The 17295-nt window shown below is 27.6% G+C and overlaps 1 protein-coding gene across 1 annotated transcript in view; it reads right to left on the bottom strand.

The window, feature by feature from the left end:
* Positions 1-3019: 3019 nt before the first annotated feature.
* LOC117167131 (G2/mitotic-specific cyclin-B3) overlaps positions 3020-17295 on the bottom strand; it is a 19388-nt gene continuing 5112 nt past the window's right edge. Inside the window, exons 2-7 of the mRNA XM_033351820.1 lie at positions 16806-17055; positions 14145-14495; positions 12091-12525; positions 11824-11979; positions 8025-8305; positions 3020-4549 (exon numbers count right to left, since the gene is read on the bottom strand). Of these exons, the coding sequence (XP_033207711.1) occupies positions 4498-4549; positions 8025-8305; positions 11824-11979; positions 12091-12525; positions 14145-14495; positions 16806-17018 (1488 nt within the window). The 5' untranslated portion in view covers positions 17019-17055 and the 3' untranslated portion in view covers positions 3020-4497. The remainder of the gene's footprint in view (positions 4550-8024; positions 8306-11823; positions 11980-12090; positions 12526-14144; positions 14496-16805; positions 17056-17295) is intronic.

Raw genomic sequence — 17295 nt, 5'->3', positions numbered from 1 at the left:
TAAACTTTGTTTCACAAAGTTCAAAAATCCAAATTTTGATCAAATTTATTTTAAAACTTTAATTGTTTTAAATTTTGTTTGAAAGACGGGTTTTTCAACAAAATATTAAATCGTCAACCAAAAACGATTATTTGTCAGTCCATTTTTTTTAACCAAATTTCAAAACAAAGGAGTTATCTTTAAAATAAATAGTTGAATTTTCCAACAAAAGAAGAGTGGTCTAAGAAAATGTAACATTTTCAACCAGAGATGAATTTTCAAGCAAAATGATGAATCTTCATTTAAAAACATTATTTTTTAAGAACCGTTTAGCTTTTAACCAGGTAGTTAAGTTTCTAACCAAAAAAAAAACATAAATTCTCAATGAAAAATGTATAAGTCGACATGTCAACTAATAAATATTTAAATATTAAACTACAAAGAGTTGAACTGTCAAAAAATTTTGAATTTTCAACAATAAAAAACTCGTTTTCATCCCTGAGAAACTTTCAAAACTCTTAAAAAGGCTAGAATTTAAACAAATAATTCAAAAACTCACATTTTGTTTGAAATTTTTCGAAATTCTTTTAAAAAGATTCAAATATTTTCTAAAATTGAATAAATTTTCGTATAAATTTATCATCGTTCTAAATACATTTAAAAATTATCCTACTCTCTAAACTTTTAAGAAAATTCTGCATAATTAGAAAAACTGTCATAAAATCTTCCGAATTCTGTTCTGGGAATTATGGAAACATTTTCTTAACATTAAAATCTTTTCAAAAACTTTAAATGTCTAATAAAAAAAGATCAATAAAATTATGAATCTTCAACAAAAAATTACATTAAAAAAAATGGTTTAACCTTTATCCAAGAAGTTGAATTATCAACAACAAAAATGATTTTCAATGAACAGTATAATAGTAGATATTTTAAACGAAACAATTTTTTTTTTAAATCAAAAATAATTGTAAACAACAACCAAAAAACACGAATTTTCAATAAAAAAAATTGTTGAATCTTGATCCAAAAAAATATACATTTTTAAGAAAAAGTAGAATAATTAAATTTTCAGTTAAAATATTAATTTGTAACCAATCCAATAAATTTTAAACTGAAATAATGAATCTTCTGCTGGAATACTGAAACAGATTAATTAAAAAAATAGATGAATTTTCAATTTAAAAAATTGGCAACCAAATATTGAATGGTCAAATTTCCAGTTAAAAAAGAGCGAAAAGTTTCAGTTAAAGAAGAAATATTTTTCAAGCTTTTAAGTCTTCTTAACGTCTTTTAAAATTATTCCAATTTTTCCTAAAATTTAATAAAATTTCGCATAAATTTCTAAACCTTCTAAGAATCTTTTTAAAAAATCGTACTTTCTTTAAAATTCTAACAAAATTCTGAATAATTAGATAAATAATCTTAAAACCTCCCGGATTCTGTTTTGGCCATTCTTGAAATATTTTCAAAAGTTTCAAAACATTTTCTTAGAATTAATTAAAAAATATATTAAATCATTTAAAATTCCCCCAAAGAACATATTTTGTATTCTCTTAAAACTTTTTAAAATTAACATCTTTCAAAACTTTAAATGTCTAATTAAAAAAGATTAATTTTCTACAAAATATTAAACTTTTCAACTAAAATAATGAATCTTCAACAAAAAATGACTTATTAACAAAAGTGGTTCAAATTTCATTCAAGAAGTTGAATTTTCAATTTAAAAAATTTCAATTAATTAGGTGTTTCAACCAAAAATATTTAAATTTTAAATCAAAGATAGTTGAAAACATTCAAAAAAGATCAATTTTCAACAAAATCTAAAAAAATATCCATTCGTAACATAAAATAGAAGTGAAATTTTCAGTTAAAAAAAGTTAATTTGCAATCAATCTGATGAATTTTCAACTGGAATACTAAAAAAGATTAATTTTAAAAATACATGAATTTTCAATAAAATAAAATTGTTAACCAAACATTGAGTAGTTAAATTTTCAGTTTAAAAGGAAAAGTTTCAGTTCAGTTCAAATTTCATTAAAAAATAAATATTTATAAAATTATTTTTCATTTTTTTTAAAGCTAATTATAAATATAGTTAGATGTGAAATATGACAGACTTCAGACTAAGTAAAAGACCATGATGTTGAGAAGATCCTTTAGTCCATTTTAATTGTCGACTTTTCGAGAGTCAATAACTCTCCTCATCAGGAAAAACATCAATCCAGTGTCAAAAAAAGTCCTTATATTTATAAAGTAAAAAATCAGTGATATTAATTATTAAATCATGTTTTTAACAATCTCATCTCGAATTAGTTCTGTATTGCTGATGTTACAATTTTTTTATTTTTATATCACATTTAAAATAAAGATCATGAATAAAATAATTCAAATTCTAAAAAAGTTAAACATTTTTAAATTTAAATTTGAAAGAGGAAACAGGACGTGCGTTCTGCTTCATATTGAAGGCTGACTACGAGGTTAACTTTTAATTCTTCTAAGTATCTTTTAAACTTATTCCAATTCTTCCTAAAGTTTAATAAAATTCTTAAACATTTCTAAATCTTCTAAATATCTTTAAAAATGATCGTACCTTCCTTACAATTTTAACAAAATCCTGCCTAATTAAACAAATTGTCTTAAAATCGTCCGGATTCTGTTTTTTTTCAGAGATCATAAGAAAATTTTTTTATTTCCCTGAAACCGTTTTAAATTAACATTTTCCAAACTTTAAATGTGATTCCTGGCTCGAATTCGTATGCCCTGATAATTCTCAGTTTTATTTTAAATCCTGGCTATTTCCCGGTTAAAATTATGAATTAAAAAAAACTTGATTTGAAAATAATATTCTTACCATTTTAAATACATAAAGCAAATAAAGATCAATAAACATAAGATTATTGTAATAACAAAGCAAAATATATAAAAAATTATTTTATTGCACAAACTAAAAAAAAAATGAACACCAAACTCAAGATTATATTATAGTAGAAAAGAAAACTCTTAACAAAAATTAAGATATGTAATTTAAAGGCAAAGATTAAGTTTTATGATTTATTATCTAAATCATGTCTATAATTGACCACATATACACACACTATAAAATACTAGATAATACATTCATTGTCGCTAAAAAAAAGTACACTATAATAACATTGTAAATATATACACCACATGATTTTAGCAAAGAAGCTATGCACTTTCTCCATGTTCATATTTTTTCGTTCATCAATTTCATATGCAAGGATTTATATACATGTAGTCACAGATTTAATTTGTACGTACAACTCTGAAATAATTTCGAAGCTATGCTCACTCTGCTAGTTGAATTTCTTTGCAATTCAATGTTAAAATGATTCATATCAAAAATATTTATACTTTATACTGAATTACTTTCAGAATCCAACCAGCTGTTTTACTCCCCGAGTTACTCCTCCTTTATCAGAGTAGTCACATTTCAACTTAAATATGTTCAATCAGTCAACGATTGAAACTGACTTTAAGATCAAAGTGATTATTGATTTCTTTCACTGAATCATGTTCATGATTGTCAAAACATAACGTGCCTAAAATTTAGACTGGAATAAACGTAAACTGACCGAAATATCAAAATCGAAGAATCGAAATCTTCGAAAGAAGGGAGATTGAAATCCTATCACGAGCATCTGCAGTCAAGTATCAATCTATTTCATCAAAAGTATGAATACATTGTAGCGTGGATACGACCTCATCTGGCACTGGACCTCGCTTTCTATCAAGTTACAGTTCGAATTGTTGTTTGTAAATTTGCATGACATTCCTTAAGATCTTACATGTATGAAATGAACCCCGTGCTCGTGACTTATAATGCTTTCCATTGTCATCAGTCTGTATAAAGTGCAACAAAAATGCATAACAATGCGCCACACTCGTAATGTAAAACATTAAATTGTACTCTACAATTCACGTTTTCGTTCGATTTACTCTCAATTTATCATCGATTTCATTCTAGAAATAAAGCTATATTTTTTTCTCTTTTCTTATAATCTTCAAGTAAACTCGCGAATGGACAAAGGACGTTAACGAATCTTTAAAAGGATCAAGTAAAAAAAAAGTTTCTATTAAGGATTCCGAGTACAAAAGCGTGGCGCTAAAATAAATTTTTTCGTAACAAAAATCAAAATCGCTTAAAAATACTGAGACTGCAGAAGATGAGGTTAAGGTGTTTATAAATAGTAAAAATAAAGATCGCTTCGTCCTTGCCGACCGTATTTTTCATCTACGCACAAAGCTGAGACTAAGCTTCAGTCATATCATTCTCTAGAGATTTGCGTTTCGATATTCGTTTAAAATTTACATTCCCATTTGCGTCAGTCGTTTATCACATCATAGAGTTTGCACTCATCGGTAGATAATTCGTCCCAGTCGCTCATCCTTAGATCATCGTGGATCGTGATTTATATTTAATGAGCAAGCTTAACCGATCAATATGATCAGTCCCGCATTTCGTCTACATTCGTAATACTTACTCTATTCTAGTTATAAATCTAAGTCCTCCTTCAATGGCACCTTTGCTACTTCAAAGAAAATCCTGAAAAAAATTAATTGCCGGTCATTACAATACAAACGCTTCTTGTTAAATGCACTGGAATTTGGATTTAAGAAGTCCAGATCACTGCGAGCAATGCCTGAGACCCGTCATAAATGCAAATTCCAGAGCAGGAGAATCAGGGACCAAAGCATAAAAGGAGCTCAAAAAAAGAAAAGATTTAGCTTTTTCTTTAAATGCAGAATAGAAGATAAATAATTTTGTTATAAAAATATTTATGTTTTATAGAATGTTAAATGATTCTTTAATGAGTTCTGCCATTACAGAATTTATTTAAAAATTAATTAAAATATAAATCAAGTTTTTTAGGTTTCCTTGTTTGAAATCAAATAGTGGGAGTGGTTAAACTGCGATACGCCACTTGGTGTCAAAAATCCGAACTGGAAAGAATAGGTGCGATATTAAAGATACATTTTAATTTGCGCATAAAAGTGTTTTAACAATGTTTTCGCGGAGGTTAAATTATGTATTGGATACTTAAAATAACTCTTTATCGGAAAACAAGGGTTCTAGACGGAATTTATATCTTACATAGTGAAAAAACACATTTTTTACAGAAATATTTTTCTAACCAAAAACAATTATTGTACTATTTATTGCAATTTTCAACAGATTATAAACTTAAATGGACTTATTTTGAAGCGTAAATTTTTATTAATTTATACATGAAATATTTACTACTTAAAATTCTGATTTAAAAGTTATGTTATAATTTGTATTTCAATTACAATCGTCTATAATTCATATTCTTTGCATTATCTGAATTAAATTTGTTGTTACATACATTATTTGAAATTTATTTAAGCTTAAAATTCGTAACAACACTTTTATCCAAAAATTAAAATGCATTTTAAAAATTGTACCTACTCTTTCTAGTTCCAGTTTTCGGCACCAGGTGGAAAAATGATCGACCGCCATTCCCAATACATTTAAACAATTAAGCAATTGCATTTTTTTGCCGAAAATGAATGTATATTATGCATTTTTATTCAAAAATTCAGGAATAAAAATTATTAAGAAATTTTTCAATTAGTAAAAATATAAAGAATGCTACTTCAAAATGTTATTTTAAAATTCGATAATATTTTTCAAATTGTGACTTAACCCCAACTAACAATGTCGAATTTCGAAATAAAATTTAAAAGACATTAACAAATATTAGGTAATTAATTTTTAAATCGTCGTGAAATATTCAAAAATCGTTTGCAACCTTTTTAGGTCTTTGAAATTTTTTAAATCTGATGTATGCGCCTTTATGAAATATTTGAAATTCTTGAAATCTTTCAAGACTTTGAAAATATTTAAAACCCTTGGGATATTTTTAAATCTCTAGAATTTTTGGGGAATCTTCTAAAATATTTTGCAATTGTTTGAAATTCTTGACATCTGATTTACCCAACTTTACGAAATATTTTGAGTGCTTTAAATCTTTGACAGTTTTATGAATTCTTTTGAAAGCTTTTAAATCTTTGTTAAATCCTCCGAAATATTTGTAATATGGTGCACACTCAAAAAAGAAGTGGATATCTCCTCGAAAATTCTAATTTTGAAACTGAATTTATATCGACAACTTTAATTAACAATTTGTATGATTTGTTAGCTGAATATCACAAAAAATCTATAATTTAACATTCTGTGCCACATTTTAAACATGAAAATACTAAAAGATCATAAGAAATATTAAAAGACTAAAGGTTTAAATTATTCTTCGGATTGAAATAAAATAAATGCTTTATACAAAAAATAAAAGAAATAATTAATAATAAAATCATGACTCTTCATTGCTCTTAAACTTAAATTAAAAATGGTTCAATTTTGAGTGCCTAAAACATTTTAAATTTCTAAAATATTTAATTTTATAAAATTCAAAGAAAATTTTCTTTTTAGTTTTCAAGTATTATTTCAATTCTAAATAGTTTTGTTTGAATTTGGTTAAATGAACAGGTGAAAAATTGTAAATATTAAAATTTGCTCAATAATTCCTATGTAAATTACAAATTTAAGTGACTCAATTTTAAACGTATGGCTTTAATGTATAGAAGTTAGAGCAGTCAATTCTGTTTCAACATCTTATTATTACATTTTTTAAATTCTAGGATTATAATCATATTTTTTTCATACAGGGATCACCGCGGTCCAGTAGATCAAATTTTGGTGAAAAAGGGAATTTCAATTCTTATTAAAAACTTTAGAAATCACATAGATATCTCGTGAATTTTTTTTTCCTAACCTTTAAATTTGTTTTAAATGTATTTTTATCAATTGAAGGCTTTTAGATGTCCCTTTTTCTTCTAATTTTAGCTAAAAAAGAGTATAGCGTAAAAGAACAAAAATTAAACAAATATATTATTCACGAAAATAACAAAATTATGAAGATAACAATTTGGTGAAGATAACTTTGGTTTGATACGCCGTTTTACATATATTACTGGATATTTCAAAGGCATTCAAAATAAGTCAACATTCCTATTTATTTATCGCAGGCTTCACCATTTTTACTTTATTCTCCTTTTTGCCGATTTCCCACTTAATTGCAAATTTAATACCATATTTTTTGTTAACACTTATGTTGAATATTCAAAATTTTTATTTAAAGACCTTATTTCTGGTGAAAAATTAAACAGTTTTGTCGAAATTTCTTCTTTTTGGATGAGAAACTCAACTATTTGTTTTCAAATTAACTTTTTTGTTGAAAATTAAACAGTTTTGCAAAAAGTTAGTCTTTATGACCTAAAAATTCAACTTGGTTAAAATTTGATCTCATTTGTTAAAAATTCACTTTTTTGGTTGAAGATTCATAATTTTAGCTAAAAATTCATGTTTTTTTGCCAGGAAATTAATTTTGGTAGTTGTTGAAAATTCAAACGACTTGATTAAAAATTCATCTATTTTTTTGAAAAAAGTACATTTTAAAATTAAATATTAGGGATTGAAAGCATTTCAATTTGACTTGGATTTATATTCTTTACTTTAAATATTCAATAGAAAATATTTGATATCATTAAAAATTGAAAAAGAATCTCTTGTAATCGTCTTATTTTCTAATATCTTCAATGTCTGTTCATGATTCCTAAAAAAATGAATGGAAATTTTCTTTTAAAAAAGGGAAAATAGGGTCAAAATTCTCGATTTTAGATGTTTCAGGAAATTTGTCAAATTTAAGGGCTAAAAACAGAAGAAAGACGGACTATGATGCAAGTTATTAGTCAAAAAAATTGATTCAGTATCAATTCCCAAATTTTTAATTATCCGTAAAGTAATTATTTGAGACTTTGAATTAGACGCAACTAAGAGAATTTCATGAATTCTCCAGAACTTCAAAATGAACTTTTGAGCTCTTCCAGATCGTTTAAAAAAAGGGGAAAAACGAGTAAATTTGTGAAAAAGAAAGGAAAAATGGACCTACAGTCTAAGGTGTAATCGAAACCACCAGAAGAATATAAAAAATGGTACTTACTTATGGCTATACTTATTCCTGATCGTAGCGAGGGCTTCCTTGTGTTTCCGATGCAGGCCTTCGTTCACGATGACGACAATGTCCTTTAACTCGGCGATCGAGTAACCTGTGTAGTATTCGAGAGTTGGGTTCCAGCTACCCAAGTCTTTCATTTGAAGAGCGAGAAAGAGTGACACTGCGGCCATTTTGCTATCGCTAAACCCAATCGTCGCGTAATCCATCAACGAGTACTCCAAAATATAACGGGCCAATGTCAACGTTGGCATTGATACCTTCGCGCACTGAAATTCAAATTATCAAATACATTTTTGCCTATACAATTCACATTCTACTATATTCTCATTCTTCAATGATCATGGTATCTACTTAAATTCTGGAAGAAAATTCCCTGACGATTCCAGAGTTTTTTTCCCAGGCATCTCAAGTTTTTTCCAGATATAATTTTTCACAGTACGGAGTCATCCGAATATAGTGCATTTTTTTAAAAATAATGAACTCGGAGTATGTATACAGTTTCGCTAGTTTATCATAAATAATGTTTATTCTTCAGCTTTTAAGGATTCAATTGCGGGAAATCCCTAATGGACAAAGTAAGTAACGAGATAATTCTTAAAGAATGTGGTGCAGAAGAGACGCTAGTAGACACATGGGAAAGAAATCGGTTAAAATGGTTCGGACATGTTGAGAGAATGCCAAATGAACGACTAACGAAACAAGTGTAACAAGGTAAAGTAAATGGCAACGGGCCCAGAGGTAGACCGCGGAAAGAATGGTTAGAATGTGTGAATGAGACCCTAGTTAGAAGAGACATAAGAAGTCACAGAAACACGAGAGCCTGCATGAAAAAATGCATGGACATAAAAGAAGCTAGAGAAGTATGCCAGGACAGGAAAGTATGGCGGCAAATAGTTAATAAAAAGAGTGTCAGTAGAGTGAATGACGCCGACCTCGGTTATTAATGGACCCAAGTGGGGAACCTTACATAACGACTTCTTGAGGTTCTTCGCTTGGGGTGATTGCTAGAGAGATTGATCAGCAACCTGGGTCGGATCAGTGTTGCGGAACGAACGTGTTATTTACTTAAATAGCACGAGAATTCTGGATCAATCTGAAAAATCTCCATCCCTTCCACACACTACTCCTTTCCCCTGCCGAGTGAGTCACGCCTACCTCGAAAGGGAAATGGCTTAATGGTGTAATAATAATAATAATAATAATAATAATAATAATAATAAATATTTTTCATTTAGAAAGCGTTCACAACTTATATTACGAGATGGTATTTAAATATATAAGCACCATCGATGAATTGAATGATTAAGAAATACTGAAACCAATTCATTCCTTGAATTTGTCTTTAAAGTACCAAATAGTTGAATTTCACCTAAAAAATATCAATTTTCCATGAAATAGTTGAATTTTGAACTAAAAAAAATAAGTTTTCAACAAAAAAATGGAATTGTTAAATTTGTACTTAATAATTAAAAATAATTAATTTTCCACCAGAGAAGGCAAATTTTCAACCGAAATGTTGATTTTTTCAATTAAAAATATAAATCTTCAATTACAATAGATACGTTTTAAGCCAAAAAGATGGTATTTTAAGAAGAGATTAAGTTCCAACAAAGTAGTTTTATTTTCAATGAAAAAATAGGAATTTTCAAATAAAAGGATTATTTTTCTACCACAAAAGACGATTTTTCGAGAAAGTACATAGACGTTTAACGCAATAGTTGAATTTTTAATTTAAAAAAAAATCAACCAAATAGTTGAATTTAAAACTAAAAAAGATCCTTTTTTAAACATGAATGAAATTGTTAACTTTTCAGATAAAATAAAATAATTTTCCAACTGTCAACGAAAAAGTTGAACTTTGAAATAAAAGAAAAATTTTTAACGAAATAGTTGGATTTTGAATTAAATAGATCAATTTAAAAAAAAAATGGAAATTACATTTTAAGTTGAAACTTTTTTTAAAAATGAAACTGATGAATTTTTAACTTAAATGATGAATAAACTGGAATACTTGAATTTCAAACCAAAATGATGAATTTTCAAATAAAATTATGAATCTTTAACTGTAATAGTTGAATTTTTAACTTAAAATATAAATTTTCAACAAAAAATGGAAGTTATCAGTCTTTTTAAAACAGTTATATTTTTTTAAAAAGTGATGAATTTTCAACTGAAACTATTGATATTTAACTGGAATAGTTGAATTGTAAACCAAACAGATGAAATTTTAACCAAGTAAATTAATCTCTACTAAAAAAGACAACTTTTCAAACAAAAATTGAATCTTTACAATTTCAGTAAAAAATACTAATTTTAAGCTAACGATATGAATTGTTAACTAACGCGATGGAATAATTAATTTTTGAGTAGAAAAAATAATTAAAACAAAAACAAACAATTTTTCAACAAAATAGTTAAAGTTTCAACTGTAATAATTAAGGGCATGTGATACTTACAGTTTTCCCTTCTTTTTTTCCACAAAAATAAAAATGTTAAAAAACTGAATTCGGAGATGCTAGAAAATATCATAACGGACGTCCCCAGACTCTTTTTTGAGGGATAATAACAAAAAAATTCATTGTGCTAAATAAAAATTTTATGCATATGCATTATTTCGAGGTTACGTCGTTTTTCATCTCTGCCTTTCCGATAATCTGGAAATTATTTATGAAATAAACTTTTTTGATTGCCTGCAAAAAATGTTAGTTCCGGGAGATTAGTTACTATGTTTATTTGTAAGCCCAAAATTTTTGGACAAAAATATTGTGTAGTTTGGAAGTAACGCTCGGGTGAATTGTAACACACATAGCCTCGAACTGTACATGCACGTTGTTAGCAATATCAAAAATTTTTTGATAAAAAAAGACAAAAAAAAAGTGTGTGGGACGTCCGTTAGCATGTTCGCTATCATTTCCCAGATTTTGAACACAAAATGTTTCTTATCCTAGGAAAAAAGCCAGGGGAATCTAACACTGAAAAAATCGATACTATTTCCTAAGCACTATGCAAATTAATCACATTTTGCTAAATTAAAACTTTTTTTAATTAACCTACAAAAAAAGTGTGTGGGGACGTCCGTTAGCATGTTCGCTATCATTTCCCAAATTTTTAAGACAAAATATTTATTATTCTAGAAAAAAAGCCCGGGGAACCTAAAACTGGTAAAATCGAAAATTTTCTAAGTATCACATGCCCTTAAACAGTCAAGGAAAAGCTGATTTTTTAACAAAACCGGCGATTTTTCAAGCAAATAGATGAATTTGCAATTAAAAAACCTTAAAAAATAGTTTTTAACGAAAGGGTTTAACTTTTGACCAAGCAATACAATTTTCATTTCAAAAAATATGAATTCTTAACAAAAAATGTAGTAGTTGATATTTCATTTAAAAAAGTTTTAATTTTTTATCAAAAACAGTGTAATTTAACCGAGAAAAGACGAATTTTGAAAATGAGTTAAATTTTTAACTATGAAAGATTTTTCCATCAATAAGAGAGGGAAAATATGGTCAACAAACTGGTATATTTCCAACAAAACATATGCAGTTTCAAAAACATAATTCAATTTGTAACTAAGAGGGATCAGATTTTAACCAAAAAGAGAATAGTTAAATCTCCCGCTAAAAGAATTAATTGCAAACAAAAAAACATTAATTTTCATCAAAGTAGTTAAATACAGTAATGTAAACATTCCCTTAGAAAAAATCGCTGACAATTCCGAATTTTCCAGGTAGGGTAGACACCCTGATAATTCAATTAATTATGCATGTATTATTTAAATTCTCACCCTAGCGTATCTACGTAGAAATCGGTAGGAAAGGGGAATACCAAGGTCAAAGTCTACAATTTTCAAAATGTTCATTTCCATCCTAAGAAGTTCTCGCGTTTGGTAAGCACCGTCACATATATACAGAAAATCTTCCACCATTGGAGGTATTCTTTCCTGAAAAGAAAAGCGAGATTTAATTTCGAAATGCATTTGAAAATATGTTTTAAAAAAGGTTACGTTAAAAGCAAATCCATCATTAATACTTACATAATCTCTTTTACTTACGTCAAATTTACTCGCTATGAATAGACTCGCAGTCCCTAAAAGTTGCAAAGCTTCCTTGCCCACTGTTACTTTCGTTAAGTAAAGATCAACTAATTTCACAGCCAAGTACAAAGTTTCGTGATTGAGTTCAAAGGACTCCTGTACCTCAACCATCCAGTCGACTAAGAGCGATCTCATCCATCTAGATAGACACACTTGTTTCTCCATGTAGTCTCCGATTGGAAAAGCTTCTTCCCTTTCCTTCAGGTAGTTGAATATATCCATTGCATAATGAGAAACTTGGTACGGATCTTGCCAATTTTCCCCATCGAAATCCCATTCAACGCCTTCCGGAAGTTTCCTGTCTGGTTCTTGCTTGAGTCGTGAGATTTTCTCTGGAGTTTTAGGCACTGAGGTATCTTCAACTATTACTTCCTTTATTGCTTTGCCTGCTGTCTGTAAATTTATTCATATTTTGCGGCATTGCTTGTGACACTAGAACTATGAGAGTAAAAACAGGGTGGCCGAAATATTCCATTTTCAAAATTCCCTGACTTTTCTCTGACCATTAATATTCAAAATTAAAAATTTTTTATTAAAACTAAATTTAATTTAAATTAAAACTAAAAAAAAATTAAAACTAAAAAAATGTCCAAGTAATTTATTTATTTCAATCGGAAAAGGTGAATTTTCTATTCAAAAGGATGAATTTTCAATCAAACAGTTGAATTACCGACCAAAAAACGATGGTTTTCTAACAGAACTGTTAAATTTGCAATAAACAAGATGAATTTTTAACCAAAATATCGAGTTTTAAACTTACAATGTTAAATTTTCAAACAAAACAGATAAAAAATTTTGATGTTAATTTTGTTGTCTACATGGTCTATAATCAATATTTTTTAAATATTCATATACAAATTATTACTCATGGACCTATAGACAAAAAAATTAACATCAAAATTATTAATACATTCCCCTGGTCAAAAAATCTAACTTCGAAAATAAAAACAAAAAAGAGTTGCATTTGTAATCGAATAGTGGAGTTTTCAAGCTAAAAAGTTTACTTTTTTCAAAAACAGTCTACTTTTAAACCAGACTAGATGTATTTTCAACATGAAAATGTAATGAAATGGAATTTAGTCTTAGATGGTTTTCAATCAAGAAAGATAAATATTCAAAAAAATATTTGAATTTTCCATTTTTAAAGATGAAACCAAGAGAAATTGATGAATAGCGAACCAAATGGTCAAATTTTTAATATAAAAATACTGAATTATCAACAAGTAGTGAAATTTTTAACAAAAAACGATGACTTACCCAACAAAAATTTTAATGTTCAAGAAATAAAGATTTTTAAGCCAAGATAAAAAAGTTCATTCAGATTAATCAACTTCAAATCAAAAGACGAATTTTCCATAAAACAATTGAATTTTTAACTACAAAAAAAATTCATTTTCAGTTGAAAAAATAAATTTTAAAGAAAGAAAAAAACGAATTATACACCAAATATTTCAATTTTCAACCAAAAAATAAAATTTAAACTAACAATGGAAACGATTAATCTTCAGTAAAAAAATAAATAAAAAAAATAATGAAAAAGATGAAATCTCAAAATAAGATTAATTTTGTACCAAAAAGATGAATATTCAGCTTACAGAGATCCATTTTCCGCCAGAAATGTAAAAGTTAAATTTGCAATTATAAAAATAAATTTGAAAATACTTTCAACCAGATATGAATTTTCTACCAAAAGAGATGATTTTTCATGGACAACAATTGAGTTGTTAAGAGAAAAAGTCGAACATGTCAAAAATATTTTATTTTAAATCCTGAAAAAACGATTTTTCAACCCAAAAAGACAAATTTGTAACAAAACAGTTGAATTTTCCACTAAAAAATAACATTTTTTAACTAAAAATATAGTCGTCCGACGGAACCAAGTACATAAACAAGTTATAAAAATTGTCTAACTCTTGCAAGATTTTTTTTGCAAAACCCTTGACTTTTCCCTGATTTTCAGGTATCTCGTGGGCTACGGCCACCCTGAAAAAGGAACGGGAAGAAGTACTCACTTTGCTGCTGCTTCTCGTCGAAACTTTGACACTTTCCTCGGCTACTTCTTCGAGCGCACTGACATATAAAGAATTATCGTCAGATCTTTCCAAGTCTAAACTGCGTCTCAGGGCAACAATTTTAGATTCTTCGACCTTTTCTTCCTCCTTTTTGACTGGTTTAGCTGCTCGTGGTGGGAGTTTTGATTTTGCAGGTAATACATTGTCAGTTTTAACGACAAGTTTGTCTAGCGATCGCAGAGAGATTGGCTTTGTTTGTGCGGGGATTACTGGCTTTACTTGTGTGAGAAGGATGGGCCTTTTTACAAGTTTCTTTGGTTCATTTACGTGTGCAAAGGATTTTCCAATTGCCTGAAAACCGAGATCAATAAATTAGAACTCGCATTCAAAAATTAATTTAGTACTAAAAGTAGATGAAAGTAAGTCACAGGGCTGCCACAGACTAATGTGCTTGAAAAAAGTGGAAAAAGTGAACAGTGTTCATACAAAAGAGGCCTGAAATGTCAGTACGAACACTTATCTACTAAAAATCTTCAATTTCAATGCACATTTACTTTTTCGGCTCGTATTTACAATATAAGGTGAACATTTTTGCTGAAATCCAAAGCCGCAATGGCTAGAATAAATTTTACAAGTAATGTTTAAACAAATTGCAATTCACTTTATTAAAAACTAAAACCCCTTTAACACTTAAATGTCAAGTTTATATTTTGATGCCTTACAATAGGAACTAGAAAAGCAGAATTATATAAGTTGAAACAGTTAAATTTTGCAGACTTTACAGTCCTAAATACTCTAAAAACAGGGCAAATTGGGTGATTTTTCACAAAAAAAATAGAGGAATATATTCTCTTAAATAAAATTAATGTAGGTACAATATTGAGTTAAATATGAAACGTTTTCGAAAAAAGACATTCAGTATCAAACAAATAGTTGAATTTTCTACTAAAAAAAGATACATTTTAAACCAAAAATGAAATAATTTGACTTGTAGTAGTGTATTTCCACCAAACAATTGCATTTTTAAACAAAAAAGATTAAATTTCTTTAAAAAGAGATGAATTTTCAATAAAATAGACGAATTTTTGATCAAGAAGATCAATTTTCTACAAAGAACAAAAACAGAAGAATTCTCAAAAAAAATACGTGAATTTTCAATCAAATATTCCAATTTTCAATTAAAAAGAATCTTTAACAACAAAATTGATTTTTAACAAATAAGTTGAATTCTCAACCGAAAAATATTATCAATTTTGTCAACCAAACAGTTTAATGTTTTTTATCAAAAAGATTCTTTTCCAACCAACAAGATCAATTTTCTACCAAAAAAATACACGAATTTTCATAAAAACGCATGAACTTTTTAACCGAATGGTTGAATTTTTAATTAAAAAGATGAATCATTAATAAAAAAATTTATTTTTGACAAAATGGTTGAATCCTCAAACAATACAGATTACCAATTTTGCCAACCAGTTTCACTTTTAACCAAAAAATATCAAAATTGTACCAGAAAAAGAAATGAATTTTATACAAGAATATTAATTATCAAGCAAATAGCTGAATTTTCAAAATAATAATAATTTTCAGCCAAAGAGCCAAGAAATCTTTCAGCTAAGAAAGATGATTTTTATGATAAAAAAAATGAATTTTAAGTTTAAAAAAAATACCATTTTTGAACAAACAATTTTACTTTACAATAAAATAATTGAATTTTCAATAAGATAATTAAGGTTTCGCCAAAAACGATGAATTCGGAAGCAAAGATATAATAGTAGCCTTTCACGCAAGAAACAGTTAGATTTTGCTATTGGGCTCTAATTCAGTTCGCATTTAAAAAGAACAAAAGCGAAGAAAAAGGTACATTTCTTGAAAAGTGTGAAAAAGAATTCTTTAAAAAAAGAGGAATAGGTTAATAAATTTTTAATTAAATATTTTTAACGCAAAAGTGAATTTTCAAGAAAATAGTTAAATTTTCTACTAAAGAGATGAATTTCGAACTCAAATTATTAATATTCAACAACAAAAAATGAGTTTTTAACAAAATAGTTCAATCTTCAACCAAAAAAGATTATTATTAACTTCAACCAAACAGTTTCATTTTTAACCAAAAAAGATTAAATATGTACCAGAAAAGACATGATTTAAAAAAAAGAATTTATTTTCATCAAAATAATTAAGTTTTAAGCTAAAATGTTGAATACTTCGAAAACCTTAGACTTTTAATCATGTAAAAATAAATTTTCTACCAAAAGATGAATTTTCAACAAAAAAGATTATTTTCAACCAAGAAAGTTGAAGTATCAATCAAATAGCTGCATTTAAAAAATAAATTTCAACCAAAGAGTTGCATTTAGTATCAAAATGAGTAATTTTCAGCCAAAAATGATAAACTTTATATACAAAAAGACGAATGCTCAACATAACATTGAAATTTTCGACAAAAATTTTACTGCATTGAAACAAAAAACAATGAAAAGGGAAGGTTTCTTGAAAACGGGGAAAAAAAGAATTCTTTGAAAAAAAAGGGAAAAGTAGGGGAATAGGTTAGTAGATTAAGTAATTTTTTTAGATGCAATCTAAAGTGGGATGGATTAAAGTGACTGCATGGCAGCCCTGTTAATGTAATATAAAAATAAAATAGTGAATTAGGTAGCTCACATTGGTAATGTTCCCTAAGGCTGATCGTTTTGTAGTTCTTTCTTTGGGAGGAGAGGCTTCGGCTTTTCTTTTGATTCTGGTTTCCTTAAGTACTAGTGGCTGTTTTGATAACTGGCTGCTGATTGCTGAATTGCGAGTTGTAACTCCTTTCCGCACTGGTACCCCATTGCCATTTTGTTTACCTTGAGTGTTCACTGTCCTGGTTGGTGCCATGTTGAACGGTTGACGTTATTTTTCTTTCTGGATCAAGCTGTTAAAAATAATTTTATATTCTTCATAAACATATGCTATAAAACAATATTTTTCTAAAGCAAGAATACTTTTACTTGGAATGCAGAAATGCATTCCAATAAATTTCAAATCTAATTATTGTGATTTGCATTTCAGTCTTTATATATTATATGAAACATAAATGAGTGGTTGGAACATTTGTTCATTTTCATTATTATTAAAATTGAAAATAAATGTACAAATAAAAAATACAAAATAA

This window comes from Belonocnema kinseyi, chromosome 2 (genome assembly GCF_010883055.1).
Source record: "Belonocnema kinseyi isolate 2016_QV_RU_SX_M_011 chromosome 2, B_treatae_v1, whole genome shotgun sequence".
Taxonomy (NCBI): domain Eukaryota; kingdom Metazoa; phylum Arthropoda; class Insecta; order Hymenoptera; family Cynipidae; genus Belonocnema; species Belonocnema kinseyi.
This window is presented reverse-complemented; position numbering and strand designations above follow the sequence as displayed.